This window comes from Harpegnathos saltator, unplaced genomic scaffold (genome assembly GCF_003227715.2).
Source record: "Harpegnathos saltator strain DR-91 unplaced genomic scaffold, Hsal_v8.6 scaffold289, whole genome shotgun sequence".
NCBI classification, from domain to species: domain Eukaryota; kingdom Metazoa; phylum Arthropoda; class Insecta; order Hymenoptera; family Formicidae; genus Harpegnathos; species Harpegnathos saltator.
The window spans coordinates 261,503-280,080 of NW_020230082.1; the positions used below are offsets into that span (position 1 = coordinate 261,503).

General features: G+C 47.4%; 2 protein-coding genes across 9 annotated transcripts in view; one reads left to right on the plus strand and one right to left on the minus strand.

Moving 5' to 3' along the window:
* The window catches only part of LOC105190669 (colorectal mutant cancer protein), a 49,888-nt gene that overhangs the window by 23,753 nt on the left and 7,557 nt on the right, over positions 1-18,578 (plus strand). The window contains exons 1-2 of one of the 8 annotated variants that reach the window (XM_025299705.1): positions 1,627-1,820; positions 14,233-15,092. The exons of 5 other annotated variants lie outside the window; for them this stretch is intronic. In XM_025299705.1, the coding sequence (XP_025155490.1) occupies positions 14,850-15,092 (243 nt within the window). In that variant the 5' untranslated portion in view covers positions 1,627-1,820; positions 14,233-14,849. Of the gene's footprint in view, positions 1-1,626; positions 1,821-14,232; positions 15,093-18,578 lie in introns of those variants that run through there. 2 more of the 8 variants (XM_025299704.1, XM_025299706.1) reach the window with 2 other exon arrangements.
* LOC105190668 (uncharacterized) lies at positions 16,908-17,825 on the minus strand. Its single transcript, XM_011153527.3, has 2 exons — positions 17,688-17,825; positions 16,908-17,232 (listed from the first exon to the last, which is right to left on the minus strand). Exon 2 carries the CDS (start codon positions 17,210-17,212, stop codon positions 17,006-17,008), a length of 207 nt encoding a protein of 68 aa, XP_011151829.1. The 5' UTR covers positions 17,213-17,232; positions 17,688-17,825; the 3' UTR covers positions 16,908-17,005.

Below are 18,578 nucleotides of genomic sequence, written 5' to 3' on the forward strand. Positions count from 1 at the left end.
GCGTTTTAACGGTAGAAATTATCATTACAATGTCAATTTTTTCGCTCTCTTGTCCTGTACCTGTACATAAACACTCAATGTCAAGAAGTGTTTGAGAAAATAATATTTCCAGAGGAACACATCAGCTGTTTTCATGTTACCAAATTCGAATTCACCGGGAAATTGGAGACTTTCAACATGGCGGATTCAATATGGCGGATCGATATTTGGAGAATATGATATTTTTCGAAAGTTCCTGTACATTTATTAATTTCTCGTGAGTCATGTATCTTAGAAAACTACATTTAATAATATATACTTCACATATATACTCATTAGCCGAATAGGTCCACATATCTTCATTATTTGGGCAAAGCATCCGTCTCATGTATTTATTACCATCAGCCTAGAGAAGCCACATACAAAATCATACACCAATTCCAAAAATTGACGGAGAAATGTTTTCAAATTTTCACCCGCCATGATGAATCCGACATTTTGAGTTTCAAAATCTGATTCTAGACGTGTGCTTCTTGCTCTGAAGACCTTGAGATATGTAAATCGCAGAAAATTAATAAATGTATGCCAATTACGACAAAATCATGATATTCTTCAGATATCGATCCGCCATATTGAATCCACCATTTCGAAAGTCTCAAATTTCTTGATGAATTCGGATTTGGTAACAAAAACAACCAATGTGTTCCTCTGGAAACATTATTTTCTCAAATATTTCGTGATATTGCGCATTTATATATAGAACAAGAAAGCGAAAAAATTGACATCTTACAGGTAGTTTCTACCCTAAAAACGCTTTATGGCCAATATAAAAAAAATACGCATCTAATATTTTTCGATGCTCTATACGCATGCAAAATTTCATCAAAATCGGAGTGGGACACTTGGGTAGGTTGTACTTGTTAGAAACGAGTTTCGTCCGATGAGGAGCAGAAATTTCGTTATTTCAAAATCCCGAATTAGATCGAAGGACAAACAATTCTGCCGCGTTCCCGGCCGGAACGCATTCAGTTCGTTCATCGTCACCTCAGGTTCGATCTTTTTTTCCTCCAGGTCGCCCCGTGTGCCGTCCAATGGCTGTTTGCCTGATTGAATCGTTATTTGACACTTGATCTATCAATCGACTCGTCAGTTGATTTACCCGCCCATTCTTTCGTCGCTTGGTTATTCGTTGAACGATCGAAGATCAAAAGCGGAAGGAAGCCTCCAGGCGATTTTACTCCGGGATGAAAATCGCGCTTCCCCCCGCCGCCCGTTAACCAGCGATTTCTTTCCTCGTGGCACTGAACGCGTTAACGCGGGCGGGTTAGTGGGCTCTATTACCGCCGACTCTTCCGGGCTCCGCTCCGAGAAACTTGCGGCCATGCATTACCATGCCACCCACAACGAGCGCTGCGCTCGTAGTATCATGCACCGCGAGAGCTAGCGAGCTGGCCAGCAGCTCGCTCGCTGGCCAACGAGCGGGTGAGCAAGCAAGAGATAGATAACTGCAGCTGGAGAGAGCTTTCGGTGCAACGAGCCGGATCGGCAGCGCTCGGTGCGGCTCGGTCGCCCTCGGCTGGCGCCTCCTCGAACACCTCTTCGGGGTGTAGGAGAGAGAACCGCTGGTGTTCGTCCGTTCGGTGGTCTGCTTCAGTCTGTCACTGAACGTCTTCGCGTTCGCGTTGTCGTCAAGTCCGCTCGTGTCCGTTCACTCGCGACTCGCGGACGTCGCAGCGACGATGTCACCGCGCGGAAAGTGAGAAGCGACGAATCGTCCGTCCCGCATCGTCGTCGGCCCGAAACGTGTCCGCGCGAAACGGACGCACGCTCGGCTGCATCTCGTAAGAATCGCTTCTCTCTTTCTTTCTCTTTCTCTCGGCGGAGGGAGAAAGAAAGAAAGAGAGCGTCGCGCGATCGGCTCATCCGATTGAAGTCATTCTTCGTTGCGCGCAATTTGAGGAAGAAAAGGAAGGTCGGTCCCCGTAACGATGAGGCGCGATTTACGAACGCGCTCCTCTCGCGAGGAGCAGTAGGAGGAGGATCCAACGAGGTCCGAGTTTTACGAGGAGCTTACGAATGCGCGAAGTTTTAGAACGAATTTCTGGGCCACGAGAACTACCCTCTCTCCCCCGCACGGCACAGTTATGTTATCGAGTAAAGAAAGGGGGAGGGAGAGGGAGAGAGAGAGAGAGAGAGAGAGAGAGAGAGAGAGAGAGAGAGAGAGAGAGAGAAAGGGGTGACCCCGTAAGAACAATCGATGCGACAGCAATTACGGCGCTAACGCGAATTGCACTGCAGCGTACGGCGACGTTATCATTCTCCCTATATTCCCGGTGTGGATGTACATGACGTTGCGCGCGTTCCCGTGTGCCGTCCACGCGGCACGGTTCTTTTCTTCCGTAATCGAGTAAGCTCTCGTACCCCCCGCAAGCAGTCTGATATACGTTCTCCCTGGCCGGCACTTTCATAAGGCTAACAGCTTTTCTTATAGATAGCTATAAATTTGCCACCTCCCCCTCACCCCTCCCATCCCTTCTCCGCCGTATTTCGCCGCGTAATTTCGCAATATATCGCAATACCGATATCGTCCGCGCAAGGTGCTTCCGCCGCGAGCTGCGCCGACGTACACCGTGGGTAGAAGTGAGGAATCAATTCAACGCCAATACTTCGCATCAGTTTCGTTCGGTTAATTTTTTTTACACAATTCGCGGTCGTTGAGAGAACCGTATATCCTCGACGTTCTCGCGGAATACTGGTTGGAGAGAGAGAAAGAGAGAGAGAGAGAGAGAGAGAGAGAGAGAGAGAGAGAGAGAGAGAGAGAGAGAGAGAGAGAGAGAGAGAGAGAGAGAGAGAGAGAGAGAGAGAGAGAGAGAGAGAGAGTGAGTGAGTGAGTGAGTGAGAGGTGGGGCAGGGAGAGAGAAGGAGAACCGATGCCTTGGTGGCGTATCCAAGGACGCGGCCGCACGGTAGGTGTCGCGGAAGCGCGTCGGATGCTTTTATGAGGAACATAATCCCGCGACGTAATCGCATAACCCTTTGCCGACATATTCCCCGTGGCTTTGCGTTCGGAAGGACGAGAGATTTATGAGCGGTCGCAACCGAGGAGGATGGGGAGGAACATAAGAGACGTCTCAGTGGGGCCCGCGATTCGACGCCCTCAGACTTGAAGTGGTGGTGATGCTGGTAGTGATGGTGGTGGTGGTGGTGGTCACGTGCCAAGTCCGACCGTTTAATTAGGTGATAGGAAATCACGATTAATGGGCAGGCCAGCTAATGAAACGCGGCCGTTTCGCACCCCGCTATCGCTGACTTTCGTACGTTATAATCGTACGATTCGCGTTAATTGCGCCGCAGCGTTCGGTATCGCCGGTAACTCTCGAATAATTAACCGGTGAATTAAGCCGCGAGATTATCGAGCGATTAAGAGCACCATCGACCATCACCATCACCACCGGAGTCCAGCGCGTCACGTCTTCGTTTTGTCCTTTTCTCTCTCTCTCTCTCTCTCTCCCTCTCTCTCTCTCTCTCTCTATCTATCTATCTATCTATCTATCTATCTCTCTCTCTCTCTCTCTCTCTCTCTCTCTCCCGCTATCTCTCTCTTAATTAATCCATAGCGCAAAGTATTCCGCTCATTGGCGAGCGCGCGCCACTTCGAAGTCGTTACGAGTCCCCTCAATATACAGCCCTCGCGTGCGTAAACTTTGCGACACGCTCACGCGCGTCGCGCGTTGAGAGCGATACTCGTTCACGAGCGTTATGCTTTCCTTTTTTTTCCTCTCTTTTCTCGTCGTTTTTCACAGCGCGCACAAGTGACACGTTAATGGCCGGCCCTCTCCCTCGACGTCCTTTGTGGCGTAATTGAGATTGGCTTATGTAATAGCGAAAGGGGATGCCCATTGAAAATAGGCTTGCCGTAGTTAATGCATCGCCGCTCCATCCGTCCGTCTATCTATCTATCTATCTATCTATCTATTTATCTATCTATCCATCTGTCTGTCTATCTATCTATCTATTTACCTATCTACCTATCCATCCCACTTTCCTAGCCGCGTCGCATTTTCCCGTTCGCGTGGCGCCGCCGCCGGCTGGCACGCCGCCAAAGAGCAAGGACCGACGGCCGATGCTCGGGGAAACAATGCAATTCATTTAACTTCCATTAAATCCGTGCGCCACCCGGTATACCCGGTCGGCGCCGACTCGCTCGGTCCGGCGACGGAGGCGGCGGTGGCGGTACATTCGTTGTCCGACTAGAATAGAGCCTAGACTACTGGAGAAACTCGCCCGAAAGCTTCCTCTCCCTCCTTCTCTCTAATCGTCATTATTCTGCCATTGATCAGCGCTCTCGAGAAACGTGCATTCGAACTTACCACAAATACGACTGCGTTCTCTTCTTTCTCGTCGTCGTCGGTCGGCTGCATAGATCGTTAGATGCATTGGCGCCGATACGCGCGCTCGAATGCTACCGCACTGTTTTTACTGCAGGTTGCCGGGCAATACCGCGGTGACACATTTATTTACGCTCGCGATGAACGATTTACAAGCCCTGGCGCGACTCTTACATGAAATAATGGTTCGATTCTATAACTACGGTTACGCACTGCCGAGCCCCCGCGAACGCGCGTATCCAATCGACGGATAATAAATTGCTCGTCGCGCGCGCGCGCGCCGTGTATTCGATAACGCGTTACGCCTTGATTGGAAATTCCGATAGGAGAAAGAGGATGACGGAAAAATTGTCGCGACTCTAATTGCAATGCCGGTCCTTTTACCGTGAGGATCTATGTATCACCCCGTAATTAACTGCACATTTGTGCATCCAAATTTAAATTGGAAGCAAAACGTTATAAACCCTTTACGCTTCGATCAAGAGAATCTCAAGTACTAAAATTGAAACTTTAAAGTGGGAATATATAGTCGTATTCAGGCGTTGATGACCGAGAGTTCTATTAAATTTATCTCCCATTTACTTCCCCATTTATTTTTCCCATTCATGTATGTACTTTAGAATTATTAATACTCTCGCGGAAAGCCGAGAGAGAGAGAGAGAGAGAGAGAGAGAGAGAGAGAGAGAGAGAGAGAGAGACACTTGAAATAAGCGGTAATCTGTTTATTAATTGGCTGTTCGGTTCCATATTTTTACCAAAGCTTCTTCGCTACGATACCCAATATAACACACGGTATCCCAATATATCCTCGATAACCGACAAATCTGGACATGCACCTTAACCCCTTGTAGACGCCTGGACGCGATTACGCGACCTCAACCGCCGTTCAATCGATCGCACGTGCCCGCTAATCGATCTTAAATCCGGTCGCGGAACAGTCGGCGACGATCCGTAACGAGGTGAAATTTTTGCGCGCTCTCCCTTTTGTCACTTTGAAGTAAGTGAAGCAAATAAGTGAGTAAATAAGCCAACGCGCGTCGCCGAGCGACCGACCGAGCAGTTTCAAGGATCGGTAACGAGTTTAACAAACTAGTTTTCTGCGCACAAGGCGTCGTGGTCCTCCCTTCCGCGTTCTTCTCGACGGAAAAAGAGATAGAAAAAAAAATAGATGGACTGGCAGACAAGTAGATAGACAGGCGGAGAAGGGAAGAAAGGGAGAGACCTCTCCTCCGCGTTCGCACGTGCTGCTCCGCTCTGCTTCTCCGCTTCGGAGAAGAAAAAGAAGCTCTGCTCGAAGGTGCACGCAACACGAGGGGACGGAAATTGAGAGATCCAATGAGACACGGCGAAGCGGCAGCCGAGAGAGAGAGAGAGAGAGAGAGAGAGAGAGAGGCCTCTCCTTAACTCTTTGATGGGCTTTTTGCGGGCTGTGCCTTACGGGAAAAGAGAAGAAGAGACGAGGAAGAGGAGAAGGCCTCTCTCGCGCAGGCAAGCAGGTAGGCAGGTAGGCAAGCAGGCGGCAGCCAGCCACGCAAGCGTTGCTCCGCAATTAAAGAAAGGCACAGAGGCGCGGAGCCAGGCACTCGCTTAAGAAAGGGCCACTTAGGCGATATAAACGCGGCCATGTATACACGCGCGCTGAACGTTCAGCGCGCATTTTAATCGATTACCACCTTCGCGTGGCGGCGTGATAGCTCTATCTACCCTCCCCCTCCCCCTCTCCGTCCCGTCGTTTCATCGCGCAATCTTCACCCATGAGCGGAGAAAAAAATAATTCTCGCGACGAGGGAGCGCGTTGCCCCATATCGGGCTCCGCGGGAGCGATTTTCGCGTTTTAGTTGGACGTTTAATCGCGAGCTGGCGACTTTGTGTCAACTTGATCCGCCTCCCCCCCTCTCTCTCTCTCTCTCTCTTGTCGCTTTGCAATTAATTACGTGAGCACACACGCGCAAGCGCGCCGTCGGCGCGTTTATCCAGATCTGCGCGGCCACGCGGCGGTAATTAATTATTCGCGGATTCATTCATTCGGCCGCGCTCGTTCGTTCGCGGTTGTGCGTATCCTTCCTTAATCGTCGAATTTTTCGCGACGGTAGCGGCCACGGCGGCGGCGGCGGCGGCGGCAGCGGCGGCGGCGGCGATAGCGGAGGAGATGGCAACGGCAACGGTTAACGAACGGCCGTTCGTCGACGTTTAATTACTAACGGCACCATTCCGTCCCGTTCACGCACCCGCGCAGTCTCTGTGTACGCTGTCGCATTTTGCGTGCGCGCCGTATATGTGTGTGTGTGTGTGTGTGTGTATGCGTGGCGCATGTCGTCGTGTCACTAATTACTCATATAATATCCCGCCCCATTCGGCACCCCTTTCGTGACCTGTGACCCGCACGCGTGTGAATCACGCAGCGATTACGCGCCCTTCACTTCCCCGTCCGCTACATTGTAAGCGTGACATTTTTTTTTTATTGGCGCGATATTACGCGCGCTGTTTTTTTATTCAGAAGGATAAAAGGCTGAAAACGAAAATGACATGACGTAGAATTTTCTTTTTTTGTTCTTTCTTTCATTGATGTTGCAATACAATATAATTCACATTGCTAAAAATGTCAAAATTTTCTGCTGTTTATTTCTTTAATTATTTATATTTATTTAATTTCTTTACACATATTTGTACATCATTTATTTATTATTATTATTATTGTATGCGTTTATGCTCTTCCACTGATACCGCAATTTTCTGTTGCATACATTATTTATTTACGCGTGTTTGCTATCACCTACTTTTTACTCGTTTTACATGCCTTTTAATGCGCTCTTCTCAGTACCGTGAAATGAAGAGTTAAAGGCAAAATCGACACGTCGCGTAAATCATTCGATGCCATCTCATTAGTGTTACAAATTTCTGTTACACGTGTTATTTATCAGTGCGTATTTATAAATCATTTACTTTTTATTCATTTTACTCGCGATACACGCAAGCTCTTCTCGTCTTCTCGTAAAATACAAATCTGAAAGCAAAACTCGTGTGACACATGAAACTTTTTGTGCTCTCTCCGATATTGCGATGTTGCGCGTAATTTATCTATCGAGTATTTATATATTTATTTGCGTTTTGTTAATTTTATTTGTGACATTTTTTTCGTTTACATAGAAAACAAGTTGAAAACAAAATCGACATTACGCGTGAATCTTTCCACGCTCCCTCGTTGACATTGCAATTTTCTGCTACCCGCGCTATTATTTATTTACGTGATATTTATATATCACTTAACTTTTATTCGTTTTATTCGCGACACGTTCTTTTTGGTTCCGTGGAATTAAAATTAATTTTCTCAAAATTCTCTCTTTCTATCTTTATTTTATGTTTATATTCAACAACATATTTGATTACGCAAAGTATTGTTGTGTACATTCTTCTATAAATATAAATATAAATAATAATATTTTGCACGTGCTATTACTCAGTATGCGCTTCTATAATTCACTTCAAATCAGTATGAAATCCAGTATGAAATTAATACACAGAGATTAGCGAAATTTGCCGTTTCTGCCGTTTCTGCCGTTTCTACCGCGCGCCGCGTCTCAATAAAATTGTCTTTCGAAGCGCTTGTCGCAACTTCAACAGGTTACCATGCCTAAGAGAGGAGGCTTGTTGAAGCCACACTCGGTGCAAACATGCGTCTATGGTACCACGGATTGCCTCCAATTAGCGTCCGCCGTCGACGTCGTCCTCGTCGTCGTTGTCCTGGCCGGTTCACTCTCCTAAATTCGACGCGGCGGTTTTCTCGGCGCGCCGCCTTGAGTAATTAACTCGTTTAATTAACGGAGTTGCACGGAGCCCGATAAGCGGCAACTCCCGCCTTGTTACGCGCCACGGAATTGCTGGAATTTCATCGTCGTGCTCTCGCTCATTTACTCGCTCGCTCGCTCTCTCTCTCTCTCTCTCTCTTTCTCTCTCTCTCTCTCTCTCTCTCTCTCTCTCTCTCTGTCTCTCTCTCTCTCTTCTCTCGTTGGCTGGTTCATTCCCTTACTCGCGTAGCGATGATTTTTATTTCCACTAGGCTCGCTGAGTTACGACAGGAACGTGTCCGTCTAGGATCACGTATCATCCGCACTCATTCCTCGATCTATATTTCTATCTCTATATATTTCTATTTTTTCTCGCCGCCATCCTCCTTATCTCCTTCCTTTCTTTGGGACCTCGATATTCGTCGGAAAATCCTCTTTTGCCGCGTTGCACAGAAGTGACCAAAAGTCCACTGTGGGTGGTCAAAATTCAATTTCTTGAACTTATATGAAATCAAACATATGTGATATTATATATTTATATATACTTTCCTACACTAAATGCTGAAACATTGTTTCTTTATGTTAATTGGTATTGCTTGTGGAAGGACGTGAATGTAAAAAACTATGTTTGCAAATTTAAACGTTCTATGACTTCACACGCCCTTTGCTACGAATCTTATCTTATCAGATGTTATAGCAGTACATTCATATTTTTAAATTGAACAAATAAAGTTATTTTTATCAATACGCGAAGTTCTTCACGGTACATTGACTTTGTTTCGTCTGATAAAGCTAATAGTTTCGAATCTTATAGTACACTTGTTCAATTTCAAATGAAACCTTCTCTGAGCCTCCACTCTGAAATCAATCATATGATACGTCAAATTGCTCGTAAGGATGTATACTATAATTTGAATACGCGCCTTTTTGCGCCTTTTGATTACAATGCCAGAGAGAAATCATATTTGATAGCATAAGTTGCACTTAAATACATGATAAAATAGGAAATCCTAAAAACTATCGAGAATTCGAGCTTTTGTCAGTGCAATGCGATGAATGAATTCAAAATCGGCAACTTCGAAACACTATTCTCATCAGTTTAGAAACAAATTTGACAAAATCTCGATATTAACATAAAGAAATAATATTTCAGCATTTAGTATAGGAAAGTGTATATAAATATATAATATCACATATGTTTGATTTCATGTAAGTTCAAGAAATTGAATTCTGGCCGACCACGGTGAACTTCTGGCCCACTGTGCGTTGACGCATTTTCACGCGCGATCGTACAATTATCTGTCTCTCGTCCTTTCTCTGTTCATTCTCACGACAATCTGCACAATCGGTATCTCCGTTCTGTCAAATATTTATATATTTCGAATTTATCTTTAATCTTTCGTACGCTGCATTTTATGCTCGCCGGATGCTTCGTCCAGCTCGACTCAATAATGATATAGATGTCCGGATGCAAACTGTGGCGCTGAATTAACAATGGATTCTGACGCTGATTGAAATTTGCTCTCTCTCTCTCTCTCTCTCTCTCTCTCTCTCTCTCTCTCTCTCGTGCGCGCTTTTGCTCGGCGGTTTCCATTTCACGCGCGCGACGTGTGGGTTTGAATAATTAAAGAGTAATTAAACACTTTCTAGACCAAGGAGATCTTCGAGAGTGCGCGCGCGCGCGACGGCGACTGCTCTTGAGACCAGCGCGAGCGAGCACGCGATCACGCTGCAAGGTGTATCGCGCAATACTTCGCTGCAACGCGGCGTGATCCTTGTGGGCGTCGCGAGGACAAATGCAAACATCGCCGGTGTGGGCGGCGAGCAATTAATTTCCCTGCCGCTCCGCTTGCGAGCCGTTTTGAGAAAAGAGCGTTCGCGCATTCATCGCCCACGCGCCGTGCGCCTTCGCACGCGCGCGCACGTATATGTATGCATACCATTTGCTCTTTTCGAGATTCGAAAAATCCAACAGGTCTCTTCAAATATTTGCGAAACTGTGTGTCTGGCGCGAGTGAAGTACACAGAGCGCACTCGGCCGGATTAAACCGTCAGCTTCGCGCCGATGGAAAGTCCCGACGGTCCGAAATGCAAAATTGAGTTGTGCGCTGCGCGCGGCAATTCAAGCATCGTCTTCGAAAAATTACAATAGTTATAATTTACATTTTTTTCGATTTTTGCCGTTGATTCTCTCGCTGCACTTCTGATGGGCAACATTTTTTGTTCATTTCCTACGCAGTTTTAATACACCTATATATGAGAATTCAATAATACCAGACAATAAATGGGCAGTTATCTACGCAAACTGTACATATTTTGACTAGGAAAACTGCTTCAGTTACTGAGCAAAACTCTATGAAATACTTGTCCAGTTCTTATACAGTTTCGATACAATTTATGAGAATATAGTAATACTAGAGACAGTAACTGATTGGGTGTCTAGAAAAACTGCACGAATTTCTACCAGGGGATACACAACTCAATAACGAAAAACCACAATATATAAATCGGTAACTTTAACTCTAAAACCGCTTCACCCAATAGCTCAGTCACACCAAAACTACTAAAACACATAACATAACAACCCCATAACCCCATAACCCAAAGACTTATAATAACTATAATAACTACAAAATCAATTACTACAAGTGATAATAAAATCATAACTCAATAACACCATAAACAATAACTCCATGACTCCATATAATTAAAATGAAAACTATAATAACTAACTATAGTAACTTTGCTCATAGTCTAGTACAAACCGAATTAGCTACACTTTTCAGATGAAAAAGTGTATTCCGGATGTACCACGAGGAGGCTTCAAGTTCGATTTTACAGAATCTTAAGTTTTTGCAACAATAAATTCATATGTAGTATGAATATATTGTTGTACATTCTAAATACAATATATAAAAATTTGGTTATTAAGTTATGGGATTATTGGGTAACAAAATAACTATTCTATATGGTCATTGCAGTTTATTAAGACATAATATTACGAGATTGTTGGATTATAGGGATATTGAATTATGGGTTATTGCGATATACGAGGTTGTCAACTTATGGTTTGGGTTTTGAGGTTATTGAAGTGTGAGGATTGTTGGGTTATGGGGATATTGTTTATAATGTTATTGGGTTTTATAATATGATTTTATTGTCATTTGTAGTAATTGATTGGTAGTTATTCCGTTATAAGTCTTTGGGTTATGGAATTATTAGATTATGGGGTTATGGGATCGTTATGTTGTATATTTTAGTAGTTTTTGTGTGACTGACATATTGGGTGAAGGGGTTCTAGAGTTAAAGTTACCAATTTATGTGTTGTGGTTCTTCGTTATTGGATTGTATATTTTTCTAATGGGATTATGAGTCTGTAGGTTTTTAAGGTTGAATTTTATCCAAAATCGGCTCAGACGGTCTTCTTCGTTATCTTTCAACGAGTGATTTAAAAAAAAATTTGTTTCATTTCGTTAAGTTTTGAAGTCTCTTTTGACCATTTTGAACAAAAATGTCAGTTTTGCTCCACTGTGCGGCGTAGTCTAATGCAGTTTCGAAGTCGAATGTCGCCTTTGGAATTTTTCACGGGAAAAATTAAACAATACGACTACGAATATTAGCGAGCGTTACCAAGGAATAGCGACGTCTCTTACCTCATCCTCGCAACGCGCATTTAAGTTTAATGAGCTTCGGCGTGAAGAAAGGATTAATCGAACTCGCAAGGGGCTCAGCGGCGGCGGCAGGTTTCTTGCCGAGATTAAAGGCGAAGAGAGTTTCCGTATCTATTTGAGCTCGCCTGCGAGCTCACCGTCGTCATTAGCCACACCTCGTCTCGCCGTCGCTCGTTATTTAGCTAGTTTTATCGGAGCACTTCATCCCGCCGCGATCTATCGCAGCCGCGGAAAACGGCTGCGGGCGAATTTATACCGCGCCGCGCGCCGTTGTAACGCGCGCGGCGCACAATATGCAAATATGTTTGCACCTGCAAAAGATTTATGCGCGTGCCCCTTCGCTCTTTCCTCCCCCACCTCCCCCGTCCGCGAAAACAACGTTGCGACGAAATTAGGTTGCGCGTCTGGCGAGTAAGAAAGAGGAACGACGAGAAGGAGGTTGTTTTCGGAACTTTCCGCACGCGTCCCACAAATTTTCCTCAGCACGAACGAGGGGTGGATGAAGGGTGGGAGGGGAACAAGGGGAAAAAGAAGGAGCGTTCGTCCTTCTCAGTGGCCCAGTATCGCGGAAAGACGTAACACAAACCGGTCACGTCGCAAGATCCCGTAGATGAAGAAGGATGCTGAGAGGATCCAAGGAGAAAGAAGGAGAGAAAGAAAGAAAGAGAAGCGATATATATAGATATATATATATACCGCGGAGGGTGAAACAGAGGGCTTGTATAACGAGAGAGAAAGAGTTCGCATCGATCGATACGCACACGTTAGCGAAATAAACTCGCGACAGTCGGATAAATCGCATTTAAAATTTTTAACGCCACAGGTATCGCACCCGCGCGCGATATACGAAGTGTTTTAAAAGCGTTGCATAATTTAGGCATTTACGGCGCTGAATATTGTCCCGATCGTCCCGCTCGAGTAGAGTGAAAAGAAGGAAGGCGGGCGTGGATGGAAACTTTAATCTCCGAAAATAATGCGATCCGCTAGATATCATGTCGCGGGCTCGCCGAGTCACTAATGAATAATTAACGAACGCGCGTCACGGCGAGCTCGTTAAGCGCCGCGCGTAAAAATTATTACGAGCCGGGGTGATTCCGGCGAGCGTGAAGAATGCGCGCGCGCGCTCGCACGTACTCGAATTCTCCCTGGCGACTTTGTAACGTTAAAAAACCAGCCCCTTCGTCTCTTGATTACTACAATCTTCCTCATTCACCGGCGAGTTGAATACGAGCCTCTACGGGCGTTACGAGTAAAGAATATTTATTTCGTTTTTTTTTTTTTCTTTTTTCCCTTTATTTTATTTTAACGACGTACGTTCGATTTCTAGCATGCTTTCTCGGAGTGAAATCTCAGTCAAAGCAAGTAGAAATTTGCTCAAAGTGGTAGTGAAGAAGATACTGGTCGTTTCACTTGAGTTTAGAATTCTGATTCTACATTAAAATGAACCGATTAAGATGAATTATTCCTGTAACATTGGAATACGTCAGATTCGCTCTTCAATTTCGGACATGAATATTCACTCGACAATTCGTGAATGAAAAATTACTCAAACCTGATTGATTCGCTTGTGACTCTGATCTTCGGAAGGGTGAAACTTCCTTCCAAGACACTTAAAGAGTTGTTTAGACCCGAACCCGAAGTTCCCCGAAGGCCGACCGCCGCCACGTCGTCGGAAGCGTAATTGGCGGTTGGTACTTATCGTGATAAAGCGGTATTTCGGAAACAAGTATCGATTCGGACGCACGAATGTGCCGCGACCGGCTGAAACATCGTCGGACTCATGCGCAAACCTCCGCGCCGCGTCGATGGGCTACGACGAGCGAGTACGAAAAATATATGTAGTCCGAGTCCAAAATAGAAGTCGATCAATATCACGTGCGAATGGGTAGCATCGATGCCGCTGGTACCGCGATATATATCGCGTCGTGATGTACATCTCTCTATCAAAACTGACCTCGCGCGATCTCCCCGATGGAGCGGGCGATTTCGCGATTGCCCGCGTCGCTCGTTGCTCGCGCAATTTCTCCGTACGAAAATATTTCATCGTTACTGCGAGTATACTCGCACGTATACTCGCGCGAGAATGAGACGCACGAGCGAGATATATCCTGTTGCACACGCGCGGACCGACGCGCGACGCGTTCTCTCGCCTCTCGTCTGATTGTATAAGCTGAGATCCAAATGTCCGACGTGAGGACAAGTCTCACACGACAACCGTCGCCCAACAGGTCTCAGAGTTGACCCGTCGTCGGTACACTCGGCCGCGTTCCTCGCCAGTGGATCCTCCTCTCGGCCGCGGCGCCGATACTTTAAATGACGGCATAAACAATAGCTTAACGCCGTTAACACTTCGTTAACCATTCTGCCGTGGTCGCTCCTCATCCATACGGCAACACGGCCGACCGATAGCGAGCAGATTCCACTTGAACTCGTAGAGAAGCAGCGATCGCGCGACTTCGGGGAAGCGAACCGTTCGCCAGCTAGCCAGTCGAAGGATAACCGCAACATCCGCTGCCTACGAGAGTAGCAGCAGCGCGGTCGATCTCAGGTGACCGCCTGGAGGGAGCGGGTAGGAGAATAAGATCAAAAATAAATTAATCGGCGGGTGGATCCGGTGCTTACACGCCGCACACACATACACACGTACACACGCACGTGCGCGCGCGCGCGCTCGTGGAGGAAGAAGATACCGGCGGCGAAGACTTGGACCGTTGCGACGATCCGTAACGGTCCGCTCGATCGCCGATCGAGCGGGTTATATCGCGCGGAACGGCGGAAGATGAGCTTCCTGAGCTGAGTTCTGGGCTCCAGCTGGCAGCGGCTCGCAATTCAACGTGGCGGGTTTCGCGGTAGCCGTAAACAATGGCTCGGCGGAGCCGCGCTACTACGTGGATCACCTGCACCGGCAGCACGTGCAGCTGCAGCAGCATCAGCAACAGCAGCAGCAGTATCAGCAGTATCAGCATCATCAGCACCATCAGCAGCAGCAGCAGCAGCAGCAACAGCCTCCGCGCTACCCGGTGCAGATGCTCTCCGGTCATGTGGTGCCAGCCTTGGCCAAGGAGGTGTTGGAGCCGCCTTCGCGCCGCGACGACCTCGTGTACGTGCACTGCGCCACCACGGAGGACGAGGAGGTCGAGGACGAGGAGGAGGAGGAGTCCAAAGGGCTCACGAGGTCTAGGTCGTGGCTCTGCTGCCCCGGTGATCGCCGAGCCGATAAGACCGTTCCTATACAGGTCGAGGCCGATAGCAAGGACAAGCAAAATGCAGTAAGTTTCCGTTTCACGGTCTCTCTTGGGCGCCCCGGGTGGAGGTGAGGTGAGAGACGGTGAGAGACGGTGACGGAGACGCGAGGAGGCGCAAGGGGGGAATCCGTGCGTGCAGACGGTGTGTCGCGGATATGTAGGGGAAGGGAGGGGGGGCCTGCGATTTCTGTAGCCCTTGCGCGTCGACGTTGATCTTGAGTTGGTACACGGGCGAAATTCCATTGGTGTGTCCAAAAAGGGAATGCAAAGATGTATGCTATATAATGCATATGAAATTGTTCGCGGACTCCGTTAAAAATTGACACTCTCGAGACACGCGCCACGCTGCTGCTGACAGCTCTCACGTCAAGTGCGCGCACGGCGGGAGAGGAAGAAACAGGATGAGAGAAGGGTCTCTTAAATTTTCCATCGCATCCTCGGGGATGCCGGATATATAGACCCCAGGTAGCTCACCACTCCTGTCTCGTATTTGTCGCGAAGACGCGGCGGGATTCGGCGGCTGATTTATCGTCCGCGCGGAGTTGCGACTTTTTCCGCCGTGACGACGGTATGACGTCACACGCGCGCCGCCATTGCCGGCGTCGCCGTTGCCAGGAAAACCTGTGGAAAACCGAGACTCGATAACACCGTACGGGGATTGCTCTTTTGAGGTGCGGCGCAGCGCGCAGCACGATAAATCACCGCGAGCTCGAGCCCGAGCTTGCGCGCTTGCTCACTCGCGCGCACGCGTCAGTCAGTCAGTCGTACAAACGGAAATACAAAGGAACTCTTACTCGATAAATTGCACGTCAGTCATAATGGGGAGCCCGCGCGCACCGACAAATCCGCGCGACAAATGCCTATTCGCGGAGTAATGAATTCTGCGGGATGCCGTTTGGAGGATTGTCCTCCGTCCTCCGGGACTGATATTCACCGGAGATTCTCGGCACATTGGACACCTTCGCGCGCCGCGCCCACGTCAGTTCCGTCCACCAAAGCGGACGGAATTGAAGAAACGAAGAGAAAAGAAGACAAAAGAAAGGACATTGAGAGCTTGAGATTGCATTTGGTATTCATCTGGTAATCAGACCAAGGTGCCAAGAGGAAGGAATTTTATCTCATTTTTGTCTTTGCTAATTTTGAAATCATCCAAGCAGAAAGCACCGCTCGCGAGAGAGGCAGCCGCTACTTCTCTCTCTCTCTCTCTCTCACACACACTCTCTCTTTCTCTTTTTCTCTTCCCTTCTCTCTCACACGCGTCATTATTATCGTGTGACACTCACGCTGTTGAGCGCGGAAAATGCGCGAAACGACGAAGACCAGCCCAGTTTGATTACTAATTCGTCCGGCGATCGGACGACCGACGTGTCCGAGGCCGAGTTCGGTAATCGAATCTCGCTCGTGACCTTACTCGACGATGAAACTGCGAGCCGCCATGCTGTGCCGCATAGCCGGCCGGCCGGCCAGCCGTACGGCCTTGTAATTGAATCCTTGATTGCTTTTTGTTTGAATTACACTCCGGCCGTCGTGTCCCCCCTCCCGCTGTTTGCGCTGGGCCGGCACACACCCCTGACCTTAACCGAGCGCGAGAGAGAATCCTTTGTGAATGAAAGGACGGAAATTGCGGGGCCTCGCGCCGCGCGCGGTTACGCCAAACGTTTCATCATCTTGTACATCGCGGCTTCTGTAAACCGTTGCCCATTGCAAAATATTTAACCACGCTACTTCGAAATACGCGTGTATCTACGTTGTTTCGGCGACGATCTCGTCGTCGGCAAAGGACGACGATAACAATAACACCACACGGTGGCGGCGTAGCCAACTAGCAACACGCGTTTCTTTCCTCTTGAGAAATAACGCTCTTTATTATTGTTACACACGGAGAAGGTATGAACGAGCGGTAATACTTGGCTTGGATTTACGCCATACGTCCCCTTTTAAGGCTTTTTCCCGCAAGTCGGTACTGGATCTCTGCCGCAGGTACCGACGTTGCAGTGAGGTGGGGCCATCACGCAGGGTCTCCCGTCGGGACAAGGCGGTGCATCCGCGCAACTTTTCCCCGGCAGATGAATGTAGTCGTCCTGCGCCGTGACCGTGGTCGAAAGTACGATGGCGATGGCCATCAGGACGATGATTAGCTTCATCGTCGATTCACCTCGATTGTCTGCGACAGCATACAAGACGATTTACACACACGCACGCGCGCGCACGCACATAGATTCATCGCGTGTTATCTCAAAATTCCTTGGAGTGAAATTTCACTCGACGAAACTTCACTCGAGCGAGGTGATAACCGAGTTACGCTCTGAAACGTCGAGTGTGCACTTGCGCTCAGAGTCGATTGATGAATTTCAGGCATTTCATACCTCAATTCAAAATGTATTGTGAAATAGAAATATTCACTCGATATCGAAGACAGAGAGAGTCTCTTCTGAGCTTGAGTGAAGCACTCGCTTTTATGTAATTCCGAATAGAGATCGATTTTCTATGTTGTTCGGAGTGAATTTTCGCTCGATTTTACTGATAATAATATTTAGACTTGCGCATATATACATAATTTTGTAATAATGTCAATCTCTCGTGAGGATATGGCGGACTATCTGAGCGATTCGATTTTACCTGCTTTCGAAAATTACTCGCACACTCGTCTCGGAATCCTCTCTGCGACGATGATGTCCCAGCGAAGAATGGCCACGAATCGCCGCGCGTCCGTCGTTTTTATGCGTTCATCATCGCCCCCTCACTTCCTCCCATCGCGTCGCGCTGTAATTACGCAACCGACAATTGTTAGCCTCCCGTAACGTCCGATACGGGCGATTGCACGTGAGAAGGACGCGCTTATTTTTTTCTCCTTTTTTTTTAGGCATTACCCGTATGGTGTGCCTCGCTAGCGTGAGTGAGAGGGGAAGAAGGAGAGGAAGGGAGACTCGCGATTATACGCGAATGAAGAAAATCAGTGCGCCCACGATGCGTTCCGATAGCTTTGGCAATCTACGCCGTTTGATTTCGCGGTCGAGACCGCGAGAATAACATGATCTCGACAGCCGATCTCGATCCGCGGTATTAAATTATTCAACAGGATTACATCACCGTGGACTGGAATCGGTAAACACACGAGACGTTGATTCACGCGATGCGCGCGAAATTCCCGCGTACTATTTCTGCGCTTTGTTGCGAGCTCGATGAGATCTCGTTTTTGCGGTAATCGCTCTGCACGTATCCACGTCGAAATGCGCGATTTATATTACAATGTTATCTGCAACAGCATCTGCGGTAGCGACAATGCGAAACTCCATCGCTCACTGGACATCGTTCACTGGTGAAAAATAGATTTAACAGTACAGTCGGAAATGAGAAATTAGAAACTTGTTGCGAAATTGTAGAACAATGTCTAGAGCGAGATTTTATATCCCAGGATAGTAGCGATCGTGTAATTCTCTTCTAAGAACGGAAAAAGGAAAAATAACAAGTCTATATGAATCCGACGACTTTATCAATCATATAATTTTT